The sequence below is a fragment of the Suncus etruscus genome, chromosome 12 (assembly GCF_024139225.1).
Source record: "Suncus etruscus isolate mSunEtr1 chromosome 12, mSunEtr1.pri.cur, whole genome shotgun sequence".
Lineage (NCBI taxonomy): Eukaryota > Metazoa > Chordata > Mammalia > Eulipotyphla > Soricidae > Suncus > Suncus etruscus.
The window spans coordinates 21151948-21176050 of record NC_064859.1 but is presented as its reverse complement, the minus strand read 5'-3'; the positions used below and the strand labels follow the sequence as shown (position 1 = coordinate 21176050).

At 50.4% G+C, this 24103-nt stretch overlaps 1 protein-coding gene across 1 annotated transcript; it reads left to right on the top strand.

The window, feature by feature from the left end:
• The first annotated feature begins 17667 nt into the window (after positions 1-17667).
• Positions 17668-19827, top strand: DUSP2 (dual specificity phosphatase 2). Its single transcript, XM_049785094.1, has 4 exons — positions 17668-18055; positions 18473-18600; positions 18988-19204; positions 19317-19827. The coding sequence occupies exons 1-4, from the start codon at positions 17668-17670 to the stop codon at positions 19529-19531; spliced, it is 948 nt and encodes a 315-aa protein (XP_049641051.1). The 3' UTR covers positions 19532-19827.
• The last annotated feature ends 4276 nt before the right edge of the window (positions 19828-24103 follow it).

The window sequence follows — 24103 nt, the reverse complement described above, 5'->3', positions numbered from 1 at the left end:
AGAACAAAAGCTATTCAAAAAGACAGTTGCCCTCCTGCCCCCCCCCACAATAAAACAATAAAAAAACGTGTTAGCACATGATTGGATAAAGAACCATCTACGAATGAGCACACACAGTGAAGAAGTCTACTTTGTACAATTTGCTGCTACAAGGGTGGAACTGGAGTGAAGTCAGCCAGGAGATGGATACAAAACGTTCTTTTATATGGGAGATAAAAACCCATAGCAAGGGAACCACTAGTCTATAGAATTAACCAGAGCAGTGAGTTGTGAGGATGTTGCGGGTGAAACTCTGAGATGTGGAAGGAAATAGAAAATGATTGGGGTGGGGGCAGAGAGATAGCATGAAGGTAAGGCGTTTAAGACAGTGGTTTGAATCCCGGCATCCCATATGGTCCCCTGAGCCTGCCAGGAGCGATGTCTGAGCATAGAGCCAGGAGTAATCCCTGAGCGCTGCCAGATGTGACCCCACACACACACAAAAAAAATGATGGAGGTCACTGGTGGAATGTGTGCTGGAATGTTGTATTCGTGAAACCCTACTGACTGTTACAAATGTGACCAAAATAAAGTTCAAGAAGCTTTAACTACAAAGTAACTGGTCCAGTTTTTCCCCTCTCAGTTTTTGGGCCACACGCTCAGGGCTTTGCTGGCTCTGCACTCAGAAATCATTCCTGGTGGTGCTTGGGGGACCATATGGGATTCTGAGGATCAAACATGGGTGAACTGCATTCAATGCAAGCACTTAACTGGTGTGCTATCCCTCTGGCCACGAAGTAATTACCCAATGTGGTAGGACAGATTTGGAAGTTATTTTCAAAATGGCAACACTCTTCCTAAAAGCTGAGAACTCGGCTGGAGCGATAGCCTTGCTTGACCCGTGTGATTCCCAGCATTCCATATGGTTCCCCAAGCCTACCAGAGTCCCTCCCTCCCTCCCTTCCTTCCTTCCCTCCTTCCCTCCCTCCTTCCTTCCCCCCTTCCTTCCCTCCTTCCTTCCTTCCCTCCTTCCTTTCTTCCCTCCTTCCTTCCTTCCTTCCTTCCTTCCTTCCTTCCTTCCTTCCTTCCTTCCTTCCTTCCTTCCTTCCTTCCTTCCTTCCTGTTTCTTTCTCTTCTTTCTTCTCTCCTCTCCCCTCCTTTCCCTCCCCTTCCATTCTCCTCCTCTCCCCTCCCCTCCCCTCTTCTCTCTCCTCTCCTCTCCTCCTCTTTCTACACCTGATGGCGCTCAGCTCTTGGCTCTGCTCAGAAATTACTCCTGGCAGGCTCAGGGGACCATATGGGATGTAGGGGACTGAACCTGGGTTGGCTACGTGCAGGAGTGAACGTCCTACTCTCTGTGCTAGCACTGGCCCCTGGAGTAATTTCTGAACATACACAGCAGGATGTGCCCCTTTAAAAAGTCCCCCCAAAAACCTGAGAACTGGTTTCCTAATGAACAAGCACATTATTACCTTAACAAATCGTAGCATGTGGGATTATCACCATGTCATTGACCTTTCTGAAAGCCCACATTGCACTCTGCTACAGTCACCATTGCATAGAACAAAGGACTCCAGGCAAAGTTTGACAGCTCCCTTGTGGGCTTATCGTGCTAGAACTTTCCTTGTGGGCTAGCACAAGTAGGTAGAGCACTTGCCTTGTGTGCAGCCGACCTGGGCTCGATCTCCGGCATCCCATAAGGTGATCTGAAACCAACAGGAATGATTTCTGAGTGCAGAGCCAGAAAGTAACCCCTGAGCACTGCTGGGTGTGGCCCAAGAAGACAAAATAAAACAAAAATCCTTGAGGCACCTCTGCTGTGAGCCAAATTTTGTTTGCAGTTTTTAGCACCTGCAAACAGGTTCTTCATGGAGTTTGGGAAAAATTCCACGGGGGAGAAGGTGGGCACGAGGAATGGCGAATGACGGAAATATATTGTAGAAATGAATGAAACCACACAGATTGCATGGGGACTCGCGTTTGCAAGGAACTAGACGGAGACAAATTTATTTTTTGAGCTGGCTGACTTTTAAAGGTTAGAGGCTTGGAAGGCAGATGCAAATTTTAGGCATCAAAGAGACTGGGGAAAGAAAGAAAAGACCCTGGCTTAAATTAGCATATAAAAGAGCTGATACTGAAGGTGAAAAGGCAGCTTGTTTTGGGTTTACTTTGTTTTGGGTAACAGAAGGAAAAGGTAATTATTGGGGAAGTTGGAATGTGAGAAAACTGAAAATTACTTTGTTTTGAGCTAAGTTATGGAAAAACCTGATTTAGGCGCCAAGGTAGCAAAAAATTACAGGAAGTTGGAATGTGAGAAAACTGAAAATTACTTTGTTTTGAGCTAAGTTATGGAAAAACCTGATTTAGGCGCCAAGGTAGCAAAAATTACAGGGAGCTGTTAAGTGGGAAACTTTTGGCTGGATTGATTGCTGTCCTTTGTTGTAGAAAGAAATTTACTAAGGCCTGATTTCTAATATTGGTTTAAAATAAAGAGAGAGATAGTTATAGCCACTATATGGAATTATGTTCAAACAATCCACGCAAAGGGTCAAGTGATTTTAACTGCTCTAAGCGGGCCTTTTTGGTAAATAATTCCTTTTCAGGAGAACACTACACTTATTGGTGTGTGTTCTTCCTGAGTGAGATGTGGCACACCTCCTTTCTTCACCCAAGTCACCTGCAACCCAGGGTTAAGGAGTCAACCCTGGTTCAGTCCTGGGCACCACATTTCCCCCAGTTTCATCCCCAATGCTGCATATGGTCATTCCCCTGAGCATAGACCCGGGGAGAAAGGGAGAAAACCCTCTCCCTTCAACAGGATTGCTCCATCCCTGCCAGAATCCAACCTGTTTCCACCCGACACCTGCCTATAGTTGCTGAACTGTATCAGCAGGGGGCAGGGTTGCACAACACCCACCAGAGTCTTTGGAAGGATTTCACAGCTCATCGACTGCCACTTCGTTGTGGGTTTACCCGGGCACTGCCACCCCACCTCCAAGCCCTGACACCAGCATCGTGACCTATGAATAGATGGATGCGGAAGCGGGCCAGACGACCACAGCCCGTGTGGGGGTGTGTAGTGAGTGGGCTGGAGGGGAAAGGACAAAGGCAAAAGTGGGAGAGTCACAGGCAGGCCAGGGGACTGCCGGAAGAGATGGCAAGGCAGGCGATAAGGAAGTGGCTTTGATTTGCCCTCACCTCTGGCTGCCTTTCTGTCCTGTCCTGGACTAATCCAGTTCCAGATCTAGGGAGGCAGGTGGGGGTTCCAGGTCCAGTCCAGGGGGAACCCTACAGTTTGATGCTCTAGCATTCATGGACCTGTCCGGAGAAGGGCCAGGATAGATAGAACCCAGGTGTATGTGTGTGTGCTGGCTGGGATAAAGTGTGTGTGTGTGTGTGTGTGTGTGTGTTTGGGGGGATGGAACTTGTATGTATGAGTTTATGTGGGCTGGGATAAAGTGTGTGTGTGTGTGTGTGTGTGTGTGTGTGTTTGGGGGGATGGAACTTGTATGTATGAGTTTATGTGCATGCCAGGAAGAGGGCCAGGATGGAACTTAGGTGTGTGTGTGTTAAAACCAGGTTGTCTCCCACTGTTACTAGATCTCTGTGCCCAGGAGGGAAAGAGGTGGGTATACTCAGGAGGGAACTGTTGGGGACCCTTCTCTCTGATACCTCTAAGTATGAGTGTAGAAAGCAGCTAGAATGGGAAAGCACTGAGAACCAGCAGATCCAGCGGGTATGAGGGTGGTGAGGTCAGGAGGTCGTGACTATCACACTTCTGCAAAAAAATACTCCACAGCCCTTTGAACGATTTTCCTGCCTTTGTTTTCCACAATAATAATTATGTACTTGAAAAGGGAAAGCATTTGCTTTATACGTAAAATAGAAACAATACCATTAACCTCATAAGCAGAGACTTTTTCTGTATTTACAATGGTTAACTTGTTTATTGAGTTGTAGCATCTATGCACTGGGCTGACAAAGTCAGCAAGCCCTTGCTATGCTATGACACTCCTGTGGAGCCAGCCATCCTCACCTCTCAGGTGACATCCTAATACTCCCACAGCTTCTGTGCTTGCCTTCTCCCTAAGGGGTTCATGGAGACCCCTCACCCTTCTTTCCTTTCCCCATCCTGGGCTATATAGGAAACTTTAGGGAGACTGATTAGCATTGCTGAGGGCACTGCTGTCTCTTGTCTTGCACTCTTTCTTTTACTTGTTTTTCACTTGGTTGTGTTCTCCTGGCCAGTTCAAGTCCTGGTCTGCCTCACTTGTGTTCTCCACGTTCAGCAACCCCAGGTAGTTGTTATTTATTGCCCTGGGTAGCTGGTGCTGTAACAGTCAACCCCTCTAGTTTCTGGTTCTGCAGCTCCCTCCCTAGTTTCCACTCCTGCCTGTTTCGGGTCTCAATATCCACTTTCACTGACCGTCAGGGAGGTATTTTCCCTTCCTTGACTGTCAATGCAAAAGGAGCACCTGGGAGACAAAACTTTCAGAACCTCATGTATTGGCTAATTCAGCTGAGTACAGAAATGACAGTTGGGAAGAGTTTTCCTTTAGAAATTTAGAGCTATTTGGACTTCTCATCCTTTCTCTAAAATGTAAGCTGCCCACAAATCTGTGAAGTCTTTGGCTATTCTGGCTGAATTCTCTTTTTTGTTTGTTTTGGGGCCACACCTGGCAGTGCTTATGGCTTACTCCTGGTGGGATCCTGCTTGTTGTATGCAGTGGCACCCACAACTAAACTCAGCATTATTCTTGCTAAGGTCAGTCCTTTACCGTTCCCTGCCACTTATTTTTGTTTCCTTACTTTTTTTGTTTGTTTATTTTTGGGCTACACCCGGCAGTGCTCAGGGGTTTCCCCTGGCTCTTTGTTTAGAAATTGCTCCTGGCAGGCTTGGGAGGCCATATGGGATGCCGGGAATCCAACCCAGGTTCCGTTTATGGCTGGCTGCGTGCAGGGCAAATGCCCTACCACTGTGCTATCGCTCTGGCCCTCTCTTTACAAGTTTTTTGGGCACACCTGGTTGTGCTCAGGGTCTGCTCCTAGCTCTGTATTCAGGAATCACCCAGAGTGGACCCAGGGGAACCATATAGGATGTCAGTGATTGAAACCAGGAAGGTCAGCTGCATGCAAAACAAGAACTTTACCCACTGTACTATCTCTCTAGCCCCCCAAAAACATTTAATTGTTCACCTATTTCCTTGTGTTCCTTTTTAATTTTCCCATCTCCATTCCAAGACGGCACTGATATGCTTTCTGTCTTCATAAAATAACATTTTCTAGAAATGAAATCACACATATATAGCTTTTCCCACTGTTAGAATCTAAGATATAGAATTAACTGTAACCTAAATGTTGATATTAGAATACGGTGTGCCTTTGCTTAGAGATAACATTGCTTTGGCTTCTGTACTCTGCTTGCCTGAGGAAGATAACTGCTGTAAATCTGGCTTTGTTAGCTTAAATACAGCCATGACAGGCTGTAGTTTGAAGGTAGAAAGACTAGGTACAAGGGCCAGAGCAGTGGCACAAGCAATAAGGTGTCTGCCTTGCCTGCGCTAGCCTAGCATGGACTGAGGTTTGATCCCCTGGTGTCCCATATGGTCCCCCAAGCCAGGAGGGATTTCTGAGTGCATAGCCAGGAGTAACCCCTGAGCGTCAGTGACACCTCCCCTCCCCCCGCAAAAAGAAGATAGACTAGGCCCAGAAGAACAGTCAGTTCTTGAAACCAGCCCTAGGGGCAAATGCCAGGAATTACACCCCTATAAGGCTAAATAGCAGCTGAGAGGTGGCCAGATGACATCACATCCTGGATCTGGCCTAGGGTAACCCTTTAAATTTGACATGTAAGCCATTCTCAGGGTTCTCTTTTCTTAGGAGATGTTGGACTTCAGCATTCTGGAATAAAATCTCTTGCATTTACATTACTTCCTGTCTCCACAGTAGTCTTTCTGGTGGCGGATCCCGAATTCCGGACTTAACACTACTGAGGGTTATTTCATTAAGTATCAATATTCTGAGATTTGCTATGTGGCATTGACCAATATTATATACCTTAGTATTGCCGAATATTTTACATTGAAACAGTTGATTCACAATTGTGGTTTTTTGTTTGTTTGTTTATTTGTTTGTTTTGGGCTATACCCAATGACAACGCTCAGGGGTCACTCCTGGCTATGAGCTCAAAAATCGCTCCTGTTTTGGGGGACCATATGGTTAGCTCATGCAAGGCGAATGCCCTACTGCTTGCACCACCTCTCCGGTCCCTGATCCATAATTGTTTACTCATTCACCTGTGGGATGTTTTGGTGGTTGACTTACTAATGGAGCTTCTGTGAAAAATAATGTTCAAGTCTTTGTGTAAATGTGATTTTAAGGATTATGTTGTTATTTTGGGGGGCGCGGGAGGGAGAACGCCATGTCCAGCTATCTTCTAGGCTTACTTCTGGCTCTGTGCTCAGGCATCACTCCTGGCAGGATGCTGGGAATGAAACCTGGGTTAGTTATGTACAAGGCCCTACCCATTGTACTATCTCTTCAGCTCAGGATTTTATTTTAAAGAGCAACACCTGGAAGTGGAATGCCTGAGTCATATTGTAGGTGTACACTTAATTATTTTTTAGCACCTACCAAACTTCTCCAAAGTGGTTATAACATTTTATAGTCCCACCAGCCCTGTATGAGAGTGCCAGTTGTTTCATCTCCTTGCCAAAAGGTATGACTGATCTTCTCATTATAAAGTTAATCAGTATTTCCCTAATGACTAATAATGTTTAGCATCTTTTTATGAGCTTTTTGGCATTCATACATATCTGTGAAGTGTCATTGGAAATCTTTTGTTCACTAAAAAGTTAGGTTGTGGGGGCCAAAGAGATATCACAGCGATAGGGTGTTAGCCTTGCATGCAGCTGATCCAGGACAGATGGTGCTTCAAATCCCAGCATCCCATGTGGTTTCCTGTGCCTGCCAGGAGCAATTTCTGAGCAAAGAGCCAGGAGTAACCCTTGAGTGCCACCAAGTGTGACCCAAAAACCAAACAACAACAACAACAACAACAAAAAAACAAACAAAAACAAAACTTGGGTTGTATGTTATACCTGTTAAACTCTTGAGTCTTAATATGCAGATGTCCAACAGGCACATGAAAGACAAAAATTATTATCCCCTGTAGCTAATCACACAGAGCACACACCTGCTTTTCCTAAAACAGAAACTTTGCCCTTGATTTCTCTTTCCTTCATCCACCCCTTGGTTTGATTTGTTTGATTTCTTGATTGTCAAGACCCACTTAGGCCTAATTAGCATTAAATAGGTACTTTTTCTGTTAAGTATGTTGCCCCTCTCCAGGTGGATGGAGTCTGGTCTATAAGCAGTCAGAGGTTTAGTTGAGGAAGATCCCTGGCCCCTGGAAGAACCCTGCTTCCTTACAGCAAGTGGAGCCTCTACAATTCCTATTATCTGTATTGGCAGAATGCAGAGGAAAAGAAACCTCTTAGACTCAAAATATTAAAAGCAGATCTGTCATCAGATCCTGAAATTTCATTCCTAGGCATTGATCCCAAAAGCACAAAGACATTAATTCCAGAAGATCTTTGCACACCTACACTCATGATCTGAACTGAGATCTGGGAGCAAGCATGTGCCCTATGGCAGAAGACTACTTCTGGTGGGGTGCATGGGAAGTACAGGCCTAGCTATGCCAGGCTAGCTGGAGGGCTGGTTGGTGGCAGGCATTCCCTTTAAGACTGTATCTTGGTTTTACGCTGCTTTTTTGAATATTGCTAAGGGATCCTGTATCTCACTATATTTTAAGTGCATTAAGAAGCTATGATATAGGGGCTGGAGCGATAGCGCAGTGGTAGGGTGTTTGTTTGCCTTGCACGTGGCTGATCCAGGACGGACTTCATTTCGATCCCCGGTATCCCATATGGTCCCCCAAATCAGGAGCAATTTATGAGTGCATAACCAGGAGTAAGCCCTGAGTGTAGGGCATTTGCCTTGCTCGTGGCCTATCTGGGAAGGACCTGGGTTCTATCCTTGGCATCCCAAATGGTCCCAATTCTGCCAGGAGTGATTTCTGAGCACAGTCAGGAGTAACCCCTGAGCGCCACCAGATGTGGTCCCAAAAGCCAATACATAAATAAATAAATAAAATTATTAAAAAAAATAAAATAGAAACTGTGGTATCAGGTGCTGGAGCAATAGTACAAAGGGTAAGGCATCTGCCTTGCACAAGGCAGGCCTACGGTTTTTTGTTTGTTTGCTTGCTTTTCTTGGTTTTGGGGTCACACCCGGCAGCGCTCAGGGTTACTCCTGGCTCTATGCTCAGAAATCGCTTCTGGCAGGGACAGGAGACCATATGGGATGCCAGGATTTGAACCACCATCCTTCTGCATGCAAGGCAAACGTCTTACCTCCATGCTATCTCCCCAGCACCACATAAAGTTCTTCCAGACCTGCCAGGAGTGCTTAATGAGTGCGGAGCCAGGAGTAATCTCTGAACACTGCTGAGTGTGGTCCCCAAACAAAAACAACATCAAAATATTTTAAATGTCACTGCATTTAAAAACCAAACCAAACCACTTCAGTCTTTCTAGGTGAAAATGAGGTTCTGTTTACTCTGGCTTCTTCCTGCCACCCACTTCCACCCTGGGGGCTGTCGTATGACAGGAGCCCCCACAGAAGCCCTGTAAATCCCCACAAAGTCCCAGGAGCCTCTAGCCCAGAAGTCTGAGACCCAGAGAAGTTGATGAGGGGGTGGAAATGGGCGTGGGCCCTGGGCTCTACGGTAAGAGGAGTGGAAACAGGATGTGAGAAGAGAGGGCTTGTGAGCAGTTGGAGGCTCTCCACAGAGGCAGCCACCTGTGGCCTCAGGTTCTAACTCAGGCAAAAGACCCACATCCGCTCCTGCCCCCAGTCCCTGCACTACCTGGCTGGCTTTGGGGGTGAGGATGGGGGACAACTAGAGGACAGGAATGTTGCATTAAAGAGATTAGCTTGATCACCTTTGATTGGAGCCACAACTCTCTTTTTCTGTAGCTTCTGGTCTCCAGCGACCTTGTGGAGTCTTAAGGTCAGTGTGGCTTGCATGTCATGTCAGAGTTTAGAATGGGAAAAATTTAGACTCTTGAGTAGAACGGTTTCATATATATATATACATTCATAGATACAAACGTACATATACGCATATCTATGTAGATAGATGTGTGTAGATAAAGTACACATGATATCTAAATTATTCCTCAACAAAAGGGAAAAGTACAGCATGAATGAACCTTGAAAATAGGTTGAATTAGGGGCCGATTGGTAGCGCAAGCGGTAAGGCTTTTGCCTTGCCCGGCGTTAGCCTAGGACAGATTGCGGTTCGATCTCTGGCGTCTCATATGTTCCCCCAAGCCAGGAGCGATTTCTGAGCTCATTGCCAGGAGTAACCCCTGAGCACCACTGGGTATGGCCCCAAAACAAAAACAAAACAAACAAAAAAAGAAAATTCACTGAATTAAAAAATCATATAAGAACTGGGGCTCAGGCCCAGAGAGATAGCACATCAGTAAGGCATTTCCTTGCATGCAGCTGACCTGGGACGGACCTGGTTCAATTCTGGCATCCCAAATCAGGAGTGATTTCTGAGCACAGATCCAGGAGTAACCCCTGAGCATCGCCGGTGTGTGACCCCTAAACCAATCAATCAAATTGCTTTAAAAAATAAAAAAGAGGGGCCGGCGAGGGGCCGCTAGAGGTAAGGTGTCTGCCTTGCAAGTGCTAGCCAAGGAATGGACCGAGGTTCTATCCCCCGGTGTTCCATATGGTCCCCCCAAGCCAGGGGCTATTTCTGAGCGCTTAGCCAGGGGTAACCCCTGAGCATCAAATGGGTGTGCCCCCACCCAAAAAAAAAAAACAAGAAAAAATTAAAAAGAACTGGGGCTCTAGGCAGAAGATAGTTGGTCCAGGACTGAGGACAATGTGGTGGCTGCTCTGGGACTGTCCCTTCTTCCTGCGGGGACAGGAGGACCATGTAGTCAACTCTCAGCCCACTCCAGCAGGGTGAACCCTAGGGTGTCCCAGAGGAGCAGGAGAAGGGGCAGGAGGAGGAAGAGAAACAGAAAGAGCAAGAGGGACCGAAGCAGAAAGATGCAGGAAGAGGAGCAGCAGAAGGAGGAGAAAGAAGAGGAAGAGCCACAGCAGAAGTTTCAGAACAGGGCAGGAGGACTCTGAGGGCTGTGGGGAGGAAGAGAGCATGGCTCTGGGCAGCATGGACAGGCCTCCCTGAAGCCTCATGTGGGGTTGCCGGGCTGCAATCTCTGGAAGTGGCACCTGGAGTCATCTCGGCAGCCACCCCAACAACAGTGCCTCCTTAGGGTCCATACTCCACCCTCAGCACCTCACATCCTCACCCTCACACCAAGCCTGCCGCTAGCTAGGGCTTTGGTATTGAAACAATTGTAAAATAAATCCTACACGTTGTGAGACCACCCCAGATGACGGGTCTGAAGGAGCAAGGTAGCTGCGAAGAATGAATAAACCAAGCCAGTCATGGAAGAAGTCATGGAAGCCAGCCAGGAGGGAATCATGGAGCCAGAACGTGCCTAGTGGTCTCTCTCTGAACCCCAAGCCAAACTGCTCTTTATTAATCCAGTACAAAATTCAACCAGGAGGGGCAAGGTGAAGGAAGAGCCAGGTGGGCTTTGACATATCGCAGGAAGAAGTTTAAGGGAAAGAGGAAGATGGGGAAATGCCTTTGTTTTGGGCTAATAGCTGGGTGTCATCTTATAATGACCTTAAATGAGGACAAATGACCTCAAATGTCTTCCTATTGCTCCTGAAGGTCCCTCAGGAATGCCTGCGGTGGGTAGCCTGCAGCTGCTTTGGTTATAGGCGTGGAGTGAGGAAAGGTTTTCCCTGGTTGGTCTGTCTGGGATGCCAGGGACAGGAGCCCAGCCCCTCAGACAGCTCTGATGGGGCCCCTTTTTCTAGCCAGAGGGATTCCTCGACTGGGATGGTGTCAGCACAAGTGATAAGGAAGTGTGTGGGCGTGTCTCTGGCATCCAGCCAGCCATTGCCTGATACAAGAGGAGTGTGGAGTCGTGTGCATATATGTGGTCATGGTGTCTATAGAGATGCATGTAATGTGTGAGTCTCTGTGTCTGTGCTATGCATGTGTGGTGTGCCTTATATGTGTGCAGAATGTGTTTCATGAATGTAAGATGTGTGTGGCATGTCATGCCTGTGGGAATATGTGATGCGTATATATGGCACACATACAATGTGGATGGTATATAGAATGTGTGGATATGTGGTGTGTATATTACGTGTGCCGTGCATGTAATATGCATGTGTATATGACATGTATGGTGTATGAAAGCACATGTGTATTGGTATGTGGCATGCATGCCTAACTGTGTAGTGTGCATGTTGTATATACACACACATAGGTATATGTATGTATGCTGTGAGCCTTGTTGTGCCTCTGGCATTTGTGTTTGGGGTACTGGTCTCTTACACCTCTTCATGCCCTTTGAAAACTCAGACTGTGGCAGGAGTCGGGGAATGGTTGCTGTGCCCTGCATTTTTAGGAGGAATTGGGGTCCGGAAGGGATGTGTGCAGTGAATTCAGGACACATATGACCAGAGGCAGGGAGACCTCAAGGTTCAAATCCCTGGTTGAGCTGGAGAGGTGGTGCTAGAGGTAAGGTGTCTGCCTTGCAAGCGCTAGCATAGGATGGACCATGGTTCGATTCCCCGGCGTCCCATATGGTCCCCCCAAACCAGGAGTGATTTCTGACCGTATAGCCAGGAGTAACCCCTGAGTGTCAAATGGGTGTGGCCCAAAAACAAAAACACGGGGCCGGAGAGATAGCATGGAGGTAAAGCATTTGCCTTCCATGCGGAAGTCAATGATTGGAATCCTGGCGTCCCATATGGTCCCCTGAGCCTTCCAGGAGCGATTTCTGAGCATAGAGCCAGGAGAGCACTGCCAGGTGTGACCCAAAAACAAAAACAAAAATCCCTGGTTGGGCCAGAGAGCCAGTAGGGCACATGTCTTGCATGTGGTCGATCAAGGTCCAATCCCTAGCATCCCATCTGGTAACCCAGACTCACCAAGAATGATCCCTGAGTACAGAGTTAGGAGTAAGCCCAGAGCATTGCAGGGTTTGACCCTAAAAACAAAACTATAATAGTAATAAAGAAACAAACACATCTGAGGCTGAAATCAGTTCTGCCGCGTCAGACTGTGTCATATACTGGGGGTCAACCCAAAGGTGGGCCCTCTAGGCATCAGTTTCCTTATCTGAACTGTGAAGGGAATGAAACTGCCTACCAGATCCTGAGTTTCGTGTGTGTGTGTGTGTGTGTGTGTGTGTGTGTGTGTGTGTGTGTGTGTGTGTGTGTGTGATTCTTTCATTCTGTTTTGTTTTGGGGCCACACCCATTGGTGCTCAGTACTACGGCATCACTTCTGGTGATGATACTCAGGAGGCCATGTGGGATTTGGGGGATTGAACCAGGGTCAGCTGCATGCAAGACAAGTGCTATATCTGTGCTATATCTGATCCCCAGCTCCTAAGTTTCAATGCTTTCACATTGTCGATGAGCTCTCCCTTAGGGACTCCCTTTTCCTTCTGCAGTTTTGTGGAGTCTTGGCTTCTGGACCAGGGCACATGAGACCATGCTAGTTGCTATGGGGATTCTGAGGATGGTGTCTCCAGGGAAGGAGAAGCTCAAGGAGTTGGTGTTCTCTGGCTTTCCTGCCTAGGCACATCCTGTTCCGTCAACCCAGGATCCTGTGATGAGACAGGAAGAACCCTGCAGAGCAGAGCTGGCTCTGGCTTTGCCATAGGATAGATTCTCAAGCTGCCTGCTAGTGGCTGGGCTGCTCTCTCTGGGCCCTGCTCCCCTGAAGCAGGAGTTCCTGCTAGAGAAGGAAGCACCTTGCTGAAGCTAGAAGGGACTGCAGGACATTCTCTTTGGAGAGTTTAGTGTCTGCTCCCTATACCCCACTTTGCAACTTGTGCAACCTCTGCATCATTTCCCTTAGTTTTGACAAATTTAAATTTTATTTATAATTTATTTTTGTATTACATTGACAGGCCTCAGGGCTTAGTCCTGACTCTGGACACCAGGGGTCTCAAACTTGTAGCCCACGGACCGTTTGTGGCCCTCCGTACAACATTTTGTGGCCCTGCCCTAGAGGAATCTTTTTTTGTTTTGTTTTGTTTTAGTTGTTTGGGTCACCCCCCCCCCCCAATGTTCAAGGCTTACTACTGACTTTGCACTCAACAATCACTCCGACTTTGCCTCCTGTGGCCCCCAGGTACATTGAGTTTGAGACCCCTGCACAGAGATCATTCTTTGGGTAATTCTATGAATGTTGGAATCTAACCCACATCAGCTGTGTACAAGGCAACTGCTTACCTGCTATACTATTTCTTCAGATTATTTCCTTACCTTAATTTTTTTTGTTTTTTTTTGTTTGTTTGTTTTTGGGCCACACCCGCGGTGCTCAGGGGTTACTCCTGGCTGTCTGCTCAGAAATAGCTCCTGGCAGGCACGGGGGACCATATGGGACACCGGGATTCGAACCAACCACCTTTGGTCTTGGATCAGCTGCTTGCAAGGCAAACGCCACTGTGCTATCTCTCCAGGCCCATCCTTACCTTATTTTAAAGGTAAACTCTATTATTACTCTATTGATTTGGTCCTCAGGCAAAATATATTTTTGATGGGTTGTGGGGGTTGACTAAATGCATAAACCCAGAAAGAATTTGGTACCAGGATCTGGATACAAAGGAAACACAAAACTCTTGGATGAAATGGTAAAACGTAAATAAATATTCAACTGGTGTTCAAACAATACCTACCCCAAATGAAGAATTTATTTTATAAAAGTATTGGGGGGGTTGGAGAGATAACACAATGGTAGGGCGTTTGCCTGCCAGGGTTGATTTCTTTTATTCCTCCTCCTCCTTCTTCTTCTTCTTTTTCTTTCGTTTTTGAGCCATACCCAGTGATGCTCAGGAGTTACTCCTGGCTATGCACTCAGAAATCATTCCTGGCTTGTGGGACCATATGGGACACCGGGGACTGAATCGTTCTGGGTCAGCTGCATGCAAGGCAAACGCCCTACCACTGAGCTCAGTGCAGAGCCTTGAGTGACCTCTGAGTGCCGCTGGGTGTGGGCCAGAAACCAATCAATCAATTAATAAAAAAAAAAAGAAAGTATTTTCTGGGGCTGAAGAGATAGCACAGTGGGTAGGGCATTTGCTTTGCTCATATCTGACCAGGGTTTGATCTCCAGCACCCCACATGGTTCCCTGTGCCTGCCAGGAGTAATTTATGAGCACAGAGTCAGAAGTAACTCCTGGGTACTGCTGGGTATAGCCCCAAAACAAACAAAAAAATAAACAAACAAAAAAAGAAGTATTTTCTGAAGAAAGAGAACAGGAGTTAAGGCCTTGCATACAGTCAACTGGGTTTAATTTCCAGCATATGGTCCCCTGAGTCCCACTGGGAGTGATCCCTGCATGCAGTGTGTCCTTCCAAAACAAACAAACAAAAAAAACATAAATGCATTTTCCAAGGTGAAGGGCCACAACCAGCAGTGGTCAGGGCCTTGGTGGTCGCAGGTTTACTCTGGAGACCATGAAAAAAGACAACTCAAAATCAGGTCTCCTGCATGCAAAGTGAGCACGGTCTCTGGTCCCTGCAGAAGGAGACTGTCATTTCTCCTAGGCACAGGTGTCCAGTAGCAGCTGCCAATATTCACATACATGTGACTCGTATACGATGGGGCAGTAGCCACCAGTCCCCATGGTCACCCAGGACCATCCTCAGATGCAGCCTCACGTGAAGCAGCCACGCCTTCTGCATGGCGTCACTGTCACTGCATGGAAGCACTGGCAGGAGCCTGTGGGGGTAGCACAGGAAAACTGACATCATCATGACTCACTCCTTAGGCGGGGTTGGGGGTGGCAGTCAGCGTCACTCTCCTCTTCAGACCTGGTCCCGAGGTGTCCACATGCAACCCCTGTTATTTCTTCCTTTCGCCCCTGGCGGCTGACAGGAAGAGGAGAAAGGAGAATGCCAGGCAGGCATAACATGGCAGCCCCCAGCACGTCCTGTGATCACAGGAGACCAAGTGGTGAGAGCTGGGTGGGGTGGAGGAAGCCCGGGCACTCAAAGGCAGAAGGTCAGGGTGCCCCAACAGCTCTTCTGAGTGATGATTACACAAGAGAATGGGCAGATGTCTCATTTGCTCCACATGGGCAGGTTAGTTAAGAGTATACCAAGCCCTAAGTTTCATTGCCAGTGTCTGCTCTTCTGTAGTGGCTAGAATAAACCAACCCTCCAAATGTGCATGCTTCACCCCTTCATCATCTGGTGATAGGAGGGGCACAGGGGGGTCACCTCCTTTTCCCCCCATTCCTCTGAGCCCAGAAGAAGCAAGCTTTCACCCAGTGAGGGGAGCCTCATCCTCAGTGCTAAGCTGGGCCATTGAGTCATAGGCACAGTGTCCAGAGCTGTGTTCAAGAGCTGAAAAGGCCCCAGTCCCAGCATAAGTGGCACTGAGGGGGTGACACAGACCAACCACCATTGGCAGAAATCACTGGTCTTGGCTGGTCACCAGCACCAACATTTAAACATACCCAGCACCTTGGTGAAAGCTCACGGACTGAAGCCCTGTCCTGAGCTGGTTTTCACTTCAGAGCCAGAATCTCAGCTAGCCATGCCTGTCTCTCTCCTCGTAAGCAGAGCAGGTGATGCCTATCCCACAGGCCAGCTAAACTGCACTTGATTAGCCCTTTTGTGCTTTGTAATTTGTCTCAGAATCAGTCATGAAGCCAATTGCCCTGCTGATGCCAAAGATAAGGGCCTGTTATCAGTCTCTGGCATCTGTGGGCCAGACTCCTTGGCTCTGATGTGGGTTTCTGCCACCTCAGCTCCTGACTGGCCTGGCAAGGAGGTCCAGAGCACTCAGATCCCTGGGACCCAACGTGGTAAAGAGCTAGTCTGCTATGAACACCCATTGTACAGATGGGTACATTAAGACACAACCAGGTGCTGTGACCCCAGGGATGGCTGGAGCATCTCTCCTCTACAGCAAACACACATTTTATGGTTCCTCTTTCCTTTATTCAGTTTTGGCGTCATACTGGAAATACTCTGGAATTATGCCGAGCTTGATGCTTGGGGGGCCATGAGGTCCTGGTGACTGAACAAGGGGGTGTGGTTCTTGCATGCAGGGTTCAGGGGGTCATATAGGATCGAACATGTTGGCTGCATGTACTGTGTGCCCTACCCACTGTACTAGTGTTCTGGCCCCTGACTTAACATTGTGAGTTGCGAGTTTACAAAGCAGAGGGCTGAGGGATCCAGAGGGAGCTTGTAGCCTCCCAATTCCCCATCCCCCCCAAAAAAACCCCATCAGAGCTGGGAGTGACACACAAAGAGAAGGTCTGGGATTAGCTTCTAAAACCCCATTAGGGGTGGAGGTGGTGGCAGCTGCTGCTCAGAGCCTCATCCCCCCCACCCACCTGCACTTCTGGCCCAGGCCCTGGAGCAGGCCTCCGGTCTTACCACATCCTGTTCTGGGGCTGAGTGTGGGGAGGGGAGGAGAGTGGGCAGAAAGAAAAGCTCTAAAATATACCAAGTGCCGGGGGGGGGGGGGGGAATCTGGACACCCATCTGGGAGTCCTCCCTCTAGACCTCTGGGAGGCTCAGGAATGTTCTGAAAGGTGGCAGGGAGGGATACCTGCCCAGTGCCTCTACACACACGGCCCATGACTCCAGCAAGTGCTTCCCCGGTGGGGCCCTGGGGTTTTCCGGGGTGCCCGGGGAACAAGCCTGATCCCACTCATAACTGGAAATTTGTCACAGACCCTGGCCTTTCCCACGGCTCCTCTGCCTGTCAGGCCTGAGTCTGTCTGTGTCAGAGGTGATGTGACGAGACGACCTTCTGCTCCTATGGATCTGCTGAGTTTGGGCTGTTTGCAGAGGGAAGGGGCACAGTGCATGCAGCGATCCCCCCATCCCCCAGAAACCACCTGAGGCAGAGGGCCCTGGTCCACTCTTTATTTTGGGTGGTTTTGGGTCACAACTGGGGTTGGGGTGGGGAGGGAGTTGCTCCTGGCTCTGTGCTTCTTTCTGGTCAAGCTTGCAGGTGTTCTGGAATTGTTCTGGTGTTCTTGCACCAGGGGCCAAGCAAGCCCAGGGGATTCAACTCTCCCTACCTGGATTCCCCAAAAACCCATCTCCCCTCCACTCAGCAGCCAAGCATGTGCTTAGCCCTGGGTGCTATGTAGCTCCTGGCCCAAAGATTCCCAGTTGTGTCCCACACTCTCAGACAAGGAAACCAGGGGGTTGGGGGACAGAACGAAGAGGGGCATCAGGAGAAAGGGCAACACCGCACCCCACCACCAAGTGTCCTAGGAGCAGGGTGCTCTGGTTCCCAGAGCCTGAGCGCAGCGGGCTCCTCTCCAGGCCGGTTTCCGTCTCCCCAAGCGCTCCGGGCCGGCCAGCGCCCACGTGAGGGTGCGGGGGCGGCCGGCGCCTTCCTGTGCCGCCTAGTTCCGGGGGAGCCCCCCAGGGGCCGCGCCACCCGTACTTAAGGCCGGGGACCCAGGGCGGCGGGCGCACTCGGGAGGAGCCTGCGGAGCTAGCGCTGGGCCGGGCCGGGCCGGGCGGACGCATGGGGCTGGAGGCCGCCGTGGAGCTGGAGTGCGCGGCGCTGGGCGCGCTGCTGCGGGAGCCGCGGGAGGCGGAGCGCACGCTGCTGCTGGACTGCCGCCCCTTCCTGGCCTTCTGCCGGCGCCGCGTGCGCTCGGCGCGCCCCGTGCCCTGGAACGCGCTGCTGCGGCGCCGCGCCCGGGGCCCGCCCGCCGCAGCCCTGGCCTGCCTGCTGCCCGACCGCGCGCTGCGGGCGCGCCTGGCCCGAGGGGAGCTGGCCCGAGCCGTGGTGCTGGACGAGGACAGCGCGTCCCTCGCCGCGCTCCCGCCCGACGGCCCGGCCCGCGTCCTGCTCGCCGCGCTGGCGCACGAGACGAGCCCGGGGCGCACCGCCGTGTGCCTGCTCCGAGGTGAGCGCCCGCGCCCCGGCCAGGCCCACCCGGACCCTCCCGGCCAGACCCACCCAGGCCTTCCCAGACCCTCCCGAGCCTCCTGGCCAGACCCACCCAGACCCTCCAGCTCCCCCGCTCCCCCAGGCCCACCCGGACCCTCCCGGCCAGACCCACCCAGGCCTTCCCAGACCCTCCCTAGCCCTCCTGGCCAGACCCTCTCGCTCACCCGCTCTGCTCTCCCAGGCCCACCCAGACCCTCCCAGATCCTCCCGGTCAGATCCACCCAGGCCTTCCCAGACCCTACCACTCACCCGCCCTCCCAGGCCCACCAGGACCCTCATGGTCAGACCCAACCAGGCCTTCCCAGACCCTCCAAGGCCCTCCCAGACAGACCCTCCCTGGCCCTTGCGCTCACCTGCCTGCCCCTTCCCGCAGGAGGCTTTGCCGCCTTCCAGGCCTGCGCTTCCGACCTGTGCTCAGAGGCCCCGGCCCCGGTGACGCTGCCTCCTGTCGAGGAAAACTGCCCTCCTGTCGCGGACCCCAGGGTGCCCGTCTATGACCAGGTGAGCCGGGGTCGATACTCTTGTTTGGGGAGTGCCTTGGTCTGGCACACGGGCCAAGCAGACCCGGTTTGATTCTGGCATCCCGTATGATTCCCCGAGTCTGCCAGGAGCGATTTCTGAGTGCATAACCCTGAACGCCGCCGGGTGTGGCCCCCAAATTGAATAATAATAAATGAAAAAGAACAGAAGCTCTTGTTAGTGTCAGTGGGGGGGGGGGCGCGCAGGGGATGATCCCTGCCCCTGACGTTTATAGGATGCCCTGCACATGGGCATGTGCAAGTTGTTGGATTTGGATGTGAGGGGATCCTTTGTGATGGATGGGCTGTCTCCGATGAGACGCAGAACCTGAGTGTGCCAAAGACTGATCCCTGCCCTTCTCTCCTCCAGGGAGGCCCTGTGGAGATCCTGCCTCATCTGTTCCTGGGCAGCTGCAGCCATGCCTCGGATCTGCAGGGGCTGCAGGCCTGTGGCATCACCGCGGTACTCAACGTCTCCAGCTGTCCCAACCCCTTCGAGGGCCTTTTCCGCTATAAGTGCATCCCGGTGGAGGACAGCCAGGTGGTGGAGATCAGCGCCTGGTTCCAGGAGGCCATTGGCTTCATTGGTAAGGGGCAGAGGGCCAGCCTGGGGATATAGGGGACCCTAGGAGGAGGGGCTGGCATCCGTCTCTCTACAGCCTTCCCCACTGATCCCATTCTGCTCTGCTTGCCTTATAGACTCGGTAAAAAGCAGCGGAGGCCGAGTGCTGGTGCATTGCCAGGCAGGCGTCTCCCGCTCTGCCACCATCTGCCTGGCTTACCTCATCCAGAGCCGCCGGGTACGGCTGGAAGAGGCCTTTGACTTTGTGAAGCAGCGTCGGGGCGTCATCTCCCCCAACTTTAGCTTCATGGGGCAGCTGCTGCAGTTTGAGACTCAGGTGCTTTGCCACTGAGTCAGGGCTTCTCAGCTAGGGTGCCCACCAATCCCGGCTTCTTAGAAGAGTGTCCTGATTCCCTGCAGGGAGAGCTGCTACTTCTGGAAGTTTGGCCTTGGGTCAGGGCACTGGGAAGGTTGGACTTTCTCACCTGGTGCTCTTCTTAGAGACTTGAGGGCTGGCCCTCATCTTGGGGCAGAATGAGGGTACGTCTGACCCTCTTCTTCCCCGCTGTTGGCAGAAACCAACTGGACTCACCACCGTGATCCCATCACTGCTGAAATTTTTGGCAGCTTCAGATTTCCAAGGAACAAACCATGACAGCCATCTAGGTCCCAGAATCCTGTGTTTTCTGGCCTGGGGGGCCTGGAAGGGCCTGGAGGGCAGGGCCCCGGGAGCTTCTTGGTGTTGGAAAGTTCTTTGTGTTCACCAACAGTTAACACTTCCTCCCAGCCCTGTGGACAGTGGTTGGAAACCTAGCACTTTATATTTATACAGAACATTGAGGACGTGTTAATAAAACATTGCTGTTGTTTTTGTAAGCTTCCCAAGTGTGTGGTAAAAAGTCAGCGTCTGAGGGCCAGAGAGATAGCATGGAGGGAGGGCATTTGCCTCTACCCAGGACCAATGGTGGTTCGAATACCGGCATCCCATATGGTCCCCAAGCCTGCCAGGAGTGATTTCTGAGCGTAGAGCCAGGAGTAACCCTTGAACACTACCAGGTGTGACCCAAAAACCAAAAAAAAAAGTTAGCATCTGAGAAAGTGCTGGAAAGCTTTTCCTTGATCAGACCTCACCTGCATGCGCTCACCCCCAGGAGGCAGCCAGGCACCCTGGCCTGAGCTACCTCCCTTTATGAGCAACAGAGCCCACGAGACTTCTACATCCTCATTGGGACTGGTGCTTGGATGTCCTTCCCCTGTCTCTAGAAGGCACATGGCCTTCTGCGGCTCACAGAACCCCCAAGGCAAGACCTGCTGTTTCTTGCACCCACCCTTCGTAACTTCCTGGAGCTCCCCTGAGCGTCACTGGTTCCAGGCCCAGCTCCGGACTAGGCTGTTGTGGAGCACACTAGACATTGGCCCAGAGCTAGTTAGTAGCAGGTGTTTCTTGCAGGGGTCTCAAACTCAATTTACCTGGGGGCTGCAGGAGGCAAAGTCGGGGTGATCCTTGAATGCAAAGTCAGTAGTAAGTCTTGAACATTGGGGGGTGTGACCCAAACAACTAAAACAAAACAAAAAAAGATTCCTCTAGGGCAGGGTCACAAAATGTATGGAGGGCCGAGTTTGAGACCCCTGTTTGAGGCTACTGGAGGTTTCTGATTTGCAAGGTATACCGAGACTTTTAAAGAAAGGGTCACCTAGCTTGCCCACTTTGCTTAAGGGCTGCTCATCTTTTCTCTGTGTATTCTGAGTGCCTGGCAGGGCACAGTCAAGACTGGCAGTGTGGGGGCTGGAGGTAGGGCATTTGCCTTCCATGCAGAAGGACGGTGGTTCAAATCCCGGCATCCAATATGGTCCCTGAGCCTGCCAGGAGTGATTGATTTCTGAGTGTAGAGCCAGGAGTAACCCCTAAGCACTGCCAGGTGTGACTCAATTCCCCCCCCCCCCCCCCCGAAAAAGACTGGCAGTATGGTTTGGCTTAATCTTCTATATCCATTTCTTTTCTTTTCTTTTCTTTTCTTTTCTTTTCTTTTCTTTTCTTTTCTTTTCTTTTCTTTCTTTCTTTCTTTCTTTCTTTCTTTCTTTCTTTCTCTCCCTCCCTCTTTTCTTTTCTTTTCTTTTCTTTTCTTTTCTTTTCTTTTCTTTTCTTTTCTTTTCTTTTCTTTTCTTTTCTTTTCTTTTCTTTTCTTTCCTTTCCTTTCCTTTTCTTTCCTTTTCTTTTCTTTCCTTTCCTTTCCTTTCTTTCATCTTTTTTGCTTTTTGAGCCACACCTGGCAGTGCTCATGTCTTACTCCTGGCTCTACACTCACACTCTGGAGTCACTCCTAGGAGTCCCTCTTAGGTGCTGGGGATGAAAACTGGGTTAGCCACAAGCAAGGCCAGTGCCTACCTGCTGTACTGTTTCTCTGACCCAACTTAGATTTACTTCTTTGTCTAAAAGAGATGGCGTTTTCATTTGCCCGTCTCAGTGTGGTGCTGAGAATTATACAGGTTAGTCATTGCATACGAGCTCAGGACTTATGAGCTAAAGAAGGTGCTGGAAGCAAAGGGTTTAGGAGGCTTGACCAGGCAAGTGCCTACAGAACTGGGCCATGTTTCTTTGGAACTGGACTGTCCCCAGCCACGACAGCACCTACATCACAAACAACAAGGGAGGGCAGGGAGACAATAAATAGACAAATAGGGGCTGGAGCTGTGGTGCATGCCGTAAGGCATCTGCCTTGCGCACATTAGCCTAGGACGGATCACAGTTTGATCCCCCGAGTCCCATATGGTCCCCCAGCCAGGAGCAATTTCTAAGCGCATAGCCAGGAGTAACCCCTGATCATTACTGGGTGTGGTCCCCCCAAAAAATGGACAGTGAAATGTGGGGTCGAAGTGATGCACAACAGGAAGCTGTCCTGCCTTGTATGTGGCTGTATCCGGTTGGATACTTGGCATCCCATATGGTCTACTGTGCCAGGAATAGTCCCTGAGTGCAGAGCTAGGAGTGTGAGCACTGTCAGTGTAGCCCCCAAACCAAACAAAAAATAGAATAAAAAGTTTGTCTCCCTCCTTCCATCCTCCCTCCCTCCCTCCCTCCTTCCTTCCTTCCTTCCTTCCTTCCTTCCTTCCTTCCTTCCTTCCTTCCTTCCTTCCTTCCTTCCTTCCTCCTTCCCTCGTTCCTTCCTTTCTTCCGCCTTCCCTCATTCCTTCTTTCCCTCCCTCCCTCCCTCCCTCCCTCCCTCCCTCCCTCCCTCCCTCCCTCCCTCCCTCCTTCTTCCTTCCTTCCTTCCTTCCTTCCTTCCTTCCTTCCTTCCTTCCTTCCTTCCTTCCTTCCTTCCTTCCATCTTTCCTTTAACCTTTCCTCTCTTCTTCCCTCCCTCCTTTCATTTTCCTCCCTTTCCTCCTTTTCTTTCTCTCTTCCTTCCCTTGCTTTGTCTCTCCTTTCTTTTGCAACTGAGGCAGTCTTCCAGTAGCCAGCTCAACAACATTAAGTGTCTTCCCATTGTACATATGAATCTCCAGAAGGTTTCCACCTTTCAAAGCAGGTGTCTGAATAGCCTCTAAACCTGCAAGGGCTACTGAGGACACCCAGAATCTTACAAGGGACTTCAGGCAAGATTGTGTCAAGAGTCACTACTGCCCCCAAATAAGGGGTCACAGGACACATGGCTGAGAAACTGCTTTTAACCAGGGGCTTCAACCACCTGCATCTCAATCAGCATACCAACTAGCATCGTGCATGGTAGAGGAACATGGCAAACCTCTGGCCATAGGGCTATGAAGTTTGGGGAATGCTGCTTTAAACAGCGCCCTGTTCCCACCCCCAACACCCACTGTCCTCCTCCTTTCCGTTTGTGCCATCTATGAGCTCGGTGGCTGTGGAATGCTACATCAAGAGGTCCTATGCAATGTCGATTTTCCTTGGCAGAATGTCAGGATCCAGTGTTTTTGTTTCTCTCTTCATAGAGGCAACTTTGGGTTATGCCCAGGCCCAGTGTTGAGGAAGCCAAGAAGTCATGGGGTACCAGGGACAAGACTTAAAGCCTTGTGCATGGAAGGCACATGCACTAAAGCCTGCCCTGTCTTCCTGTCACCCTTGTTGTGCTTTTGTCCCCAGACTCCCAAGCAGTGCTCCAGAGGACCTGGGGCCACTCCAGGCAAAACTCAAGCCAGCTGGGTTGGATGCTCCAAGTTCAGCTTGGTGATGTTGATGTTGGCTACAGAGGATTGGGTAAGAAATTGATGCCTTGGACCTGCAAAGCCTCCTGAGCCAGCCCCCACCCCCCGGACCTACTCCCCCTTTCGCTGTCCTGCAAGAAGAATCTCTTTTCTGTGCCCCAGCAAGTGATCTTGCATAAGGGTTTCCATCCATTTCGGAAGCAGCTTCCTGTTCTCACCTTTTTAAATTTGCCAGGGCTGCAGGGGCACCTCCTTATCACCTTGTTCCAGGGGAGTTGGCACCCACATTGAAGGGTTGCCAGGTTGCGGATGTGGCAGAAACACCGGGCATTGTTAGAGAGCACCGTTGTCTGCTGTCTCCCCGGGTGACAAGTCTGAGGCAGGAGCCCCTGCGGAGCCTGAGACTGAGTTCTAGTGTCCTACTCTTTGAGCAGGTGTGGAGGTTGCTTTGGCACCCATGTGAAGTGTGTGGGCCCAATGTATCCCTCCTCCCACAGGGCAGGCTTGTCTTGGGCACGAGTTACAGAGGGCATTCTCTTGTTGCAGGGGGATGGTGGTGATGGCAGTGTCTGGGACTTCCTATTGTCTCTGAACACAGAAATTGCTCCTGGCAGGCTCAGAGACCCTATGGCATGCTGGGGATCGAACCGGGGTCAATCCTGGGTTGGCCATGGGCAAGGCAAATGCCCTACAGCTGAGCTACCACTTGGGCTGTTCTTTTATGTTTTATACTAAAATTAAATAGGCGCTATAAATGGGTTGG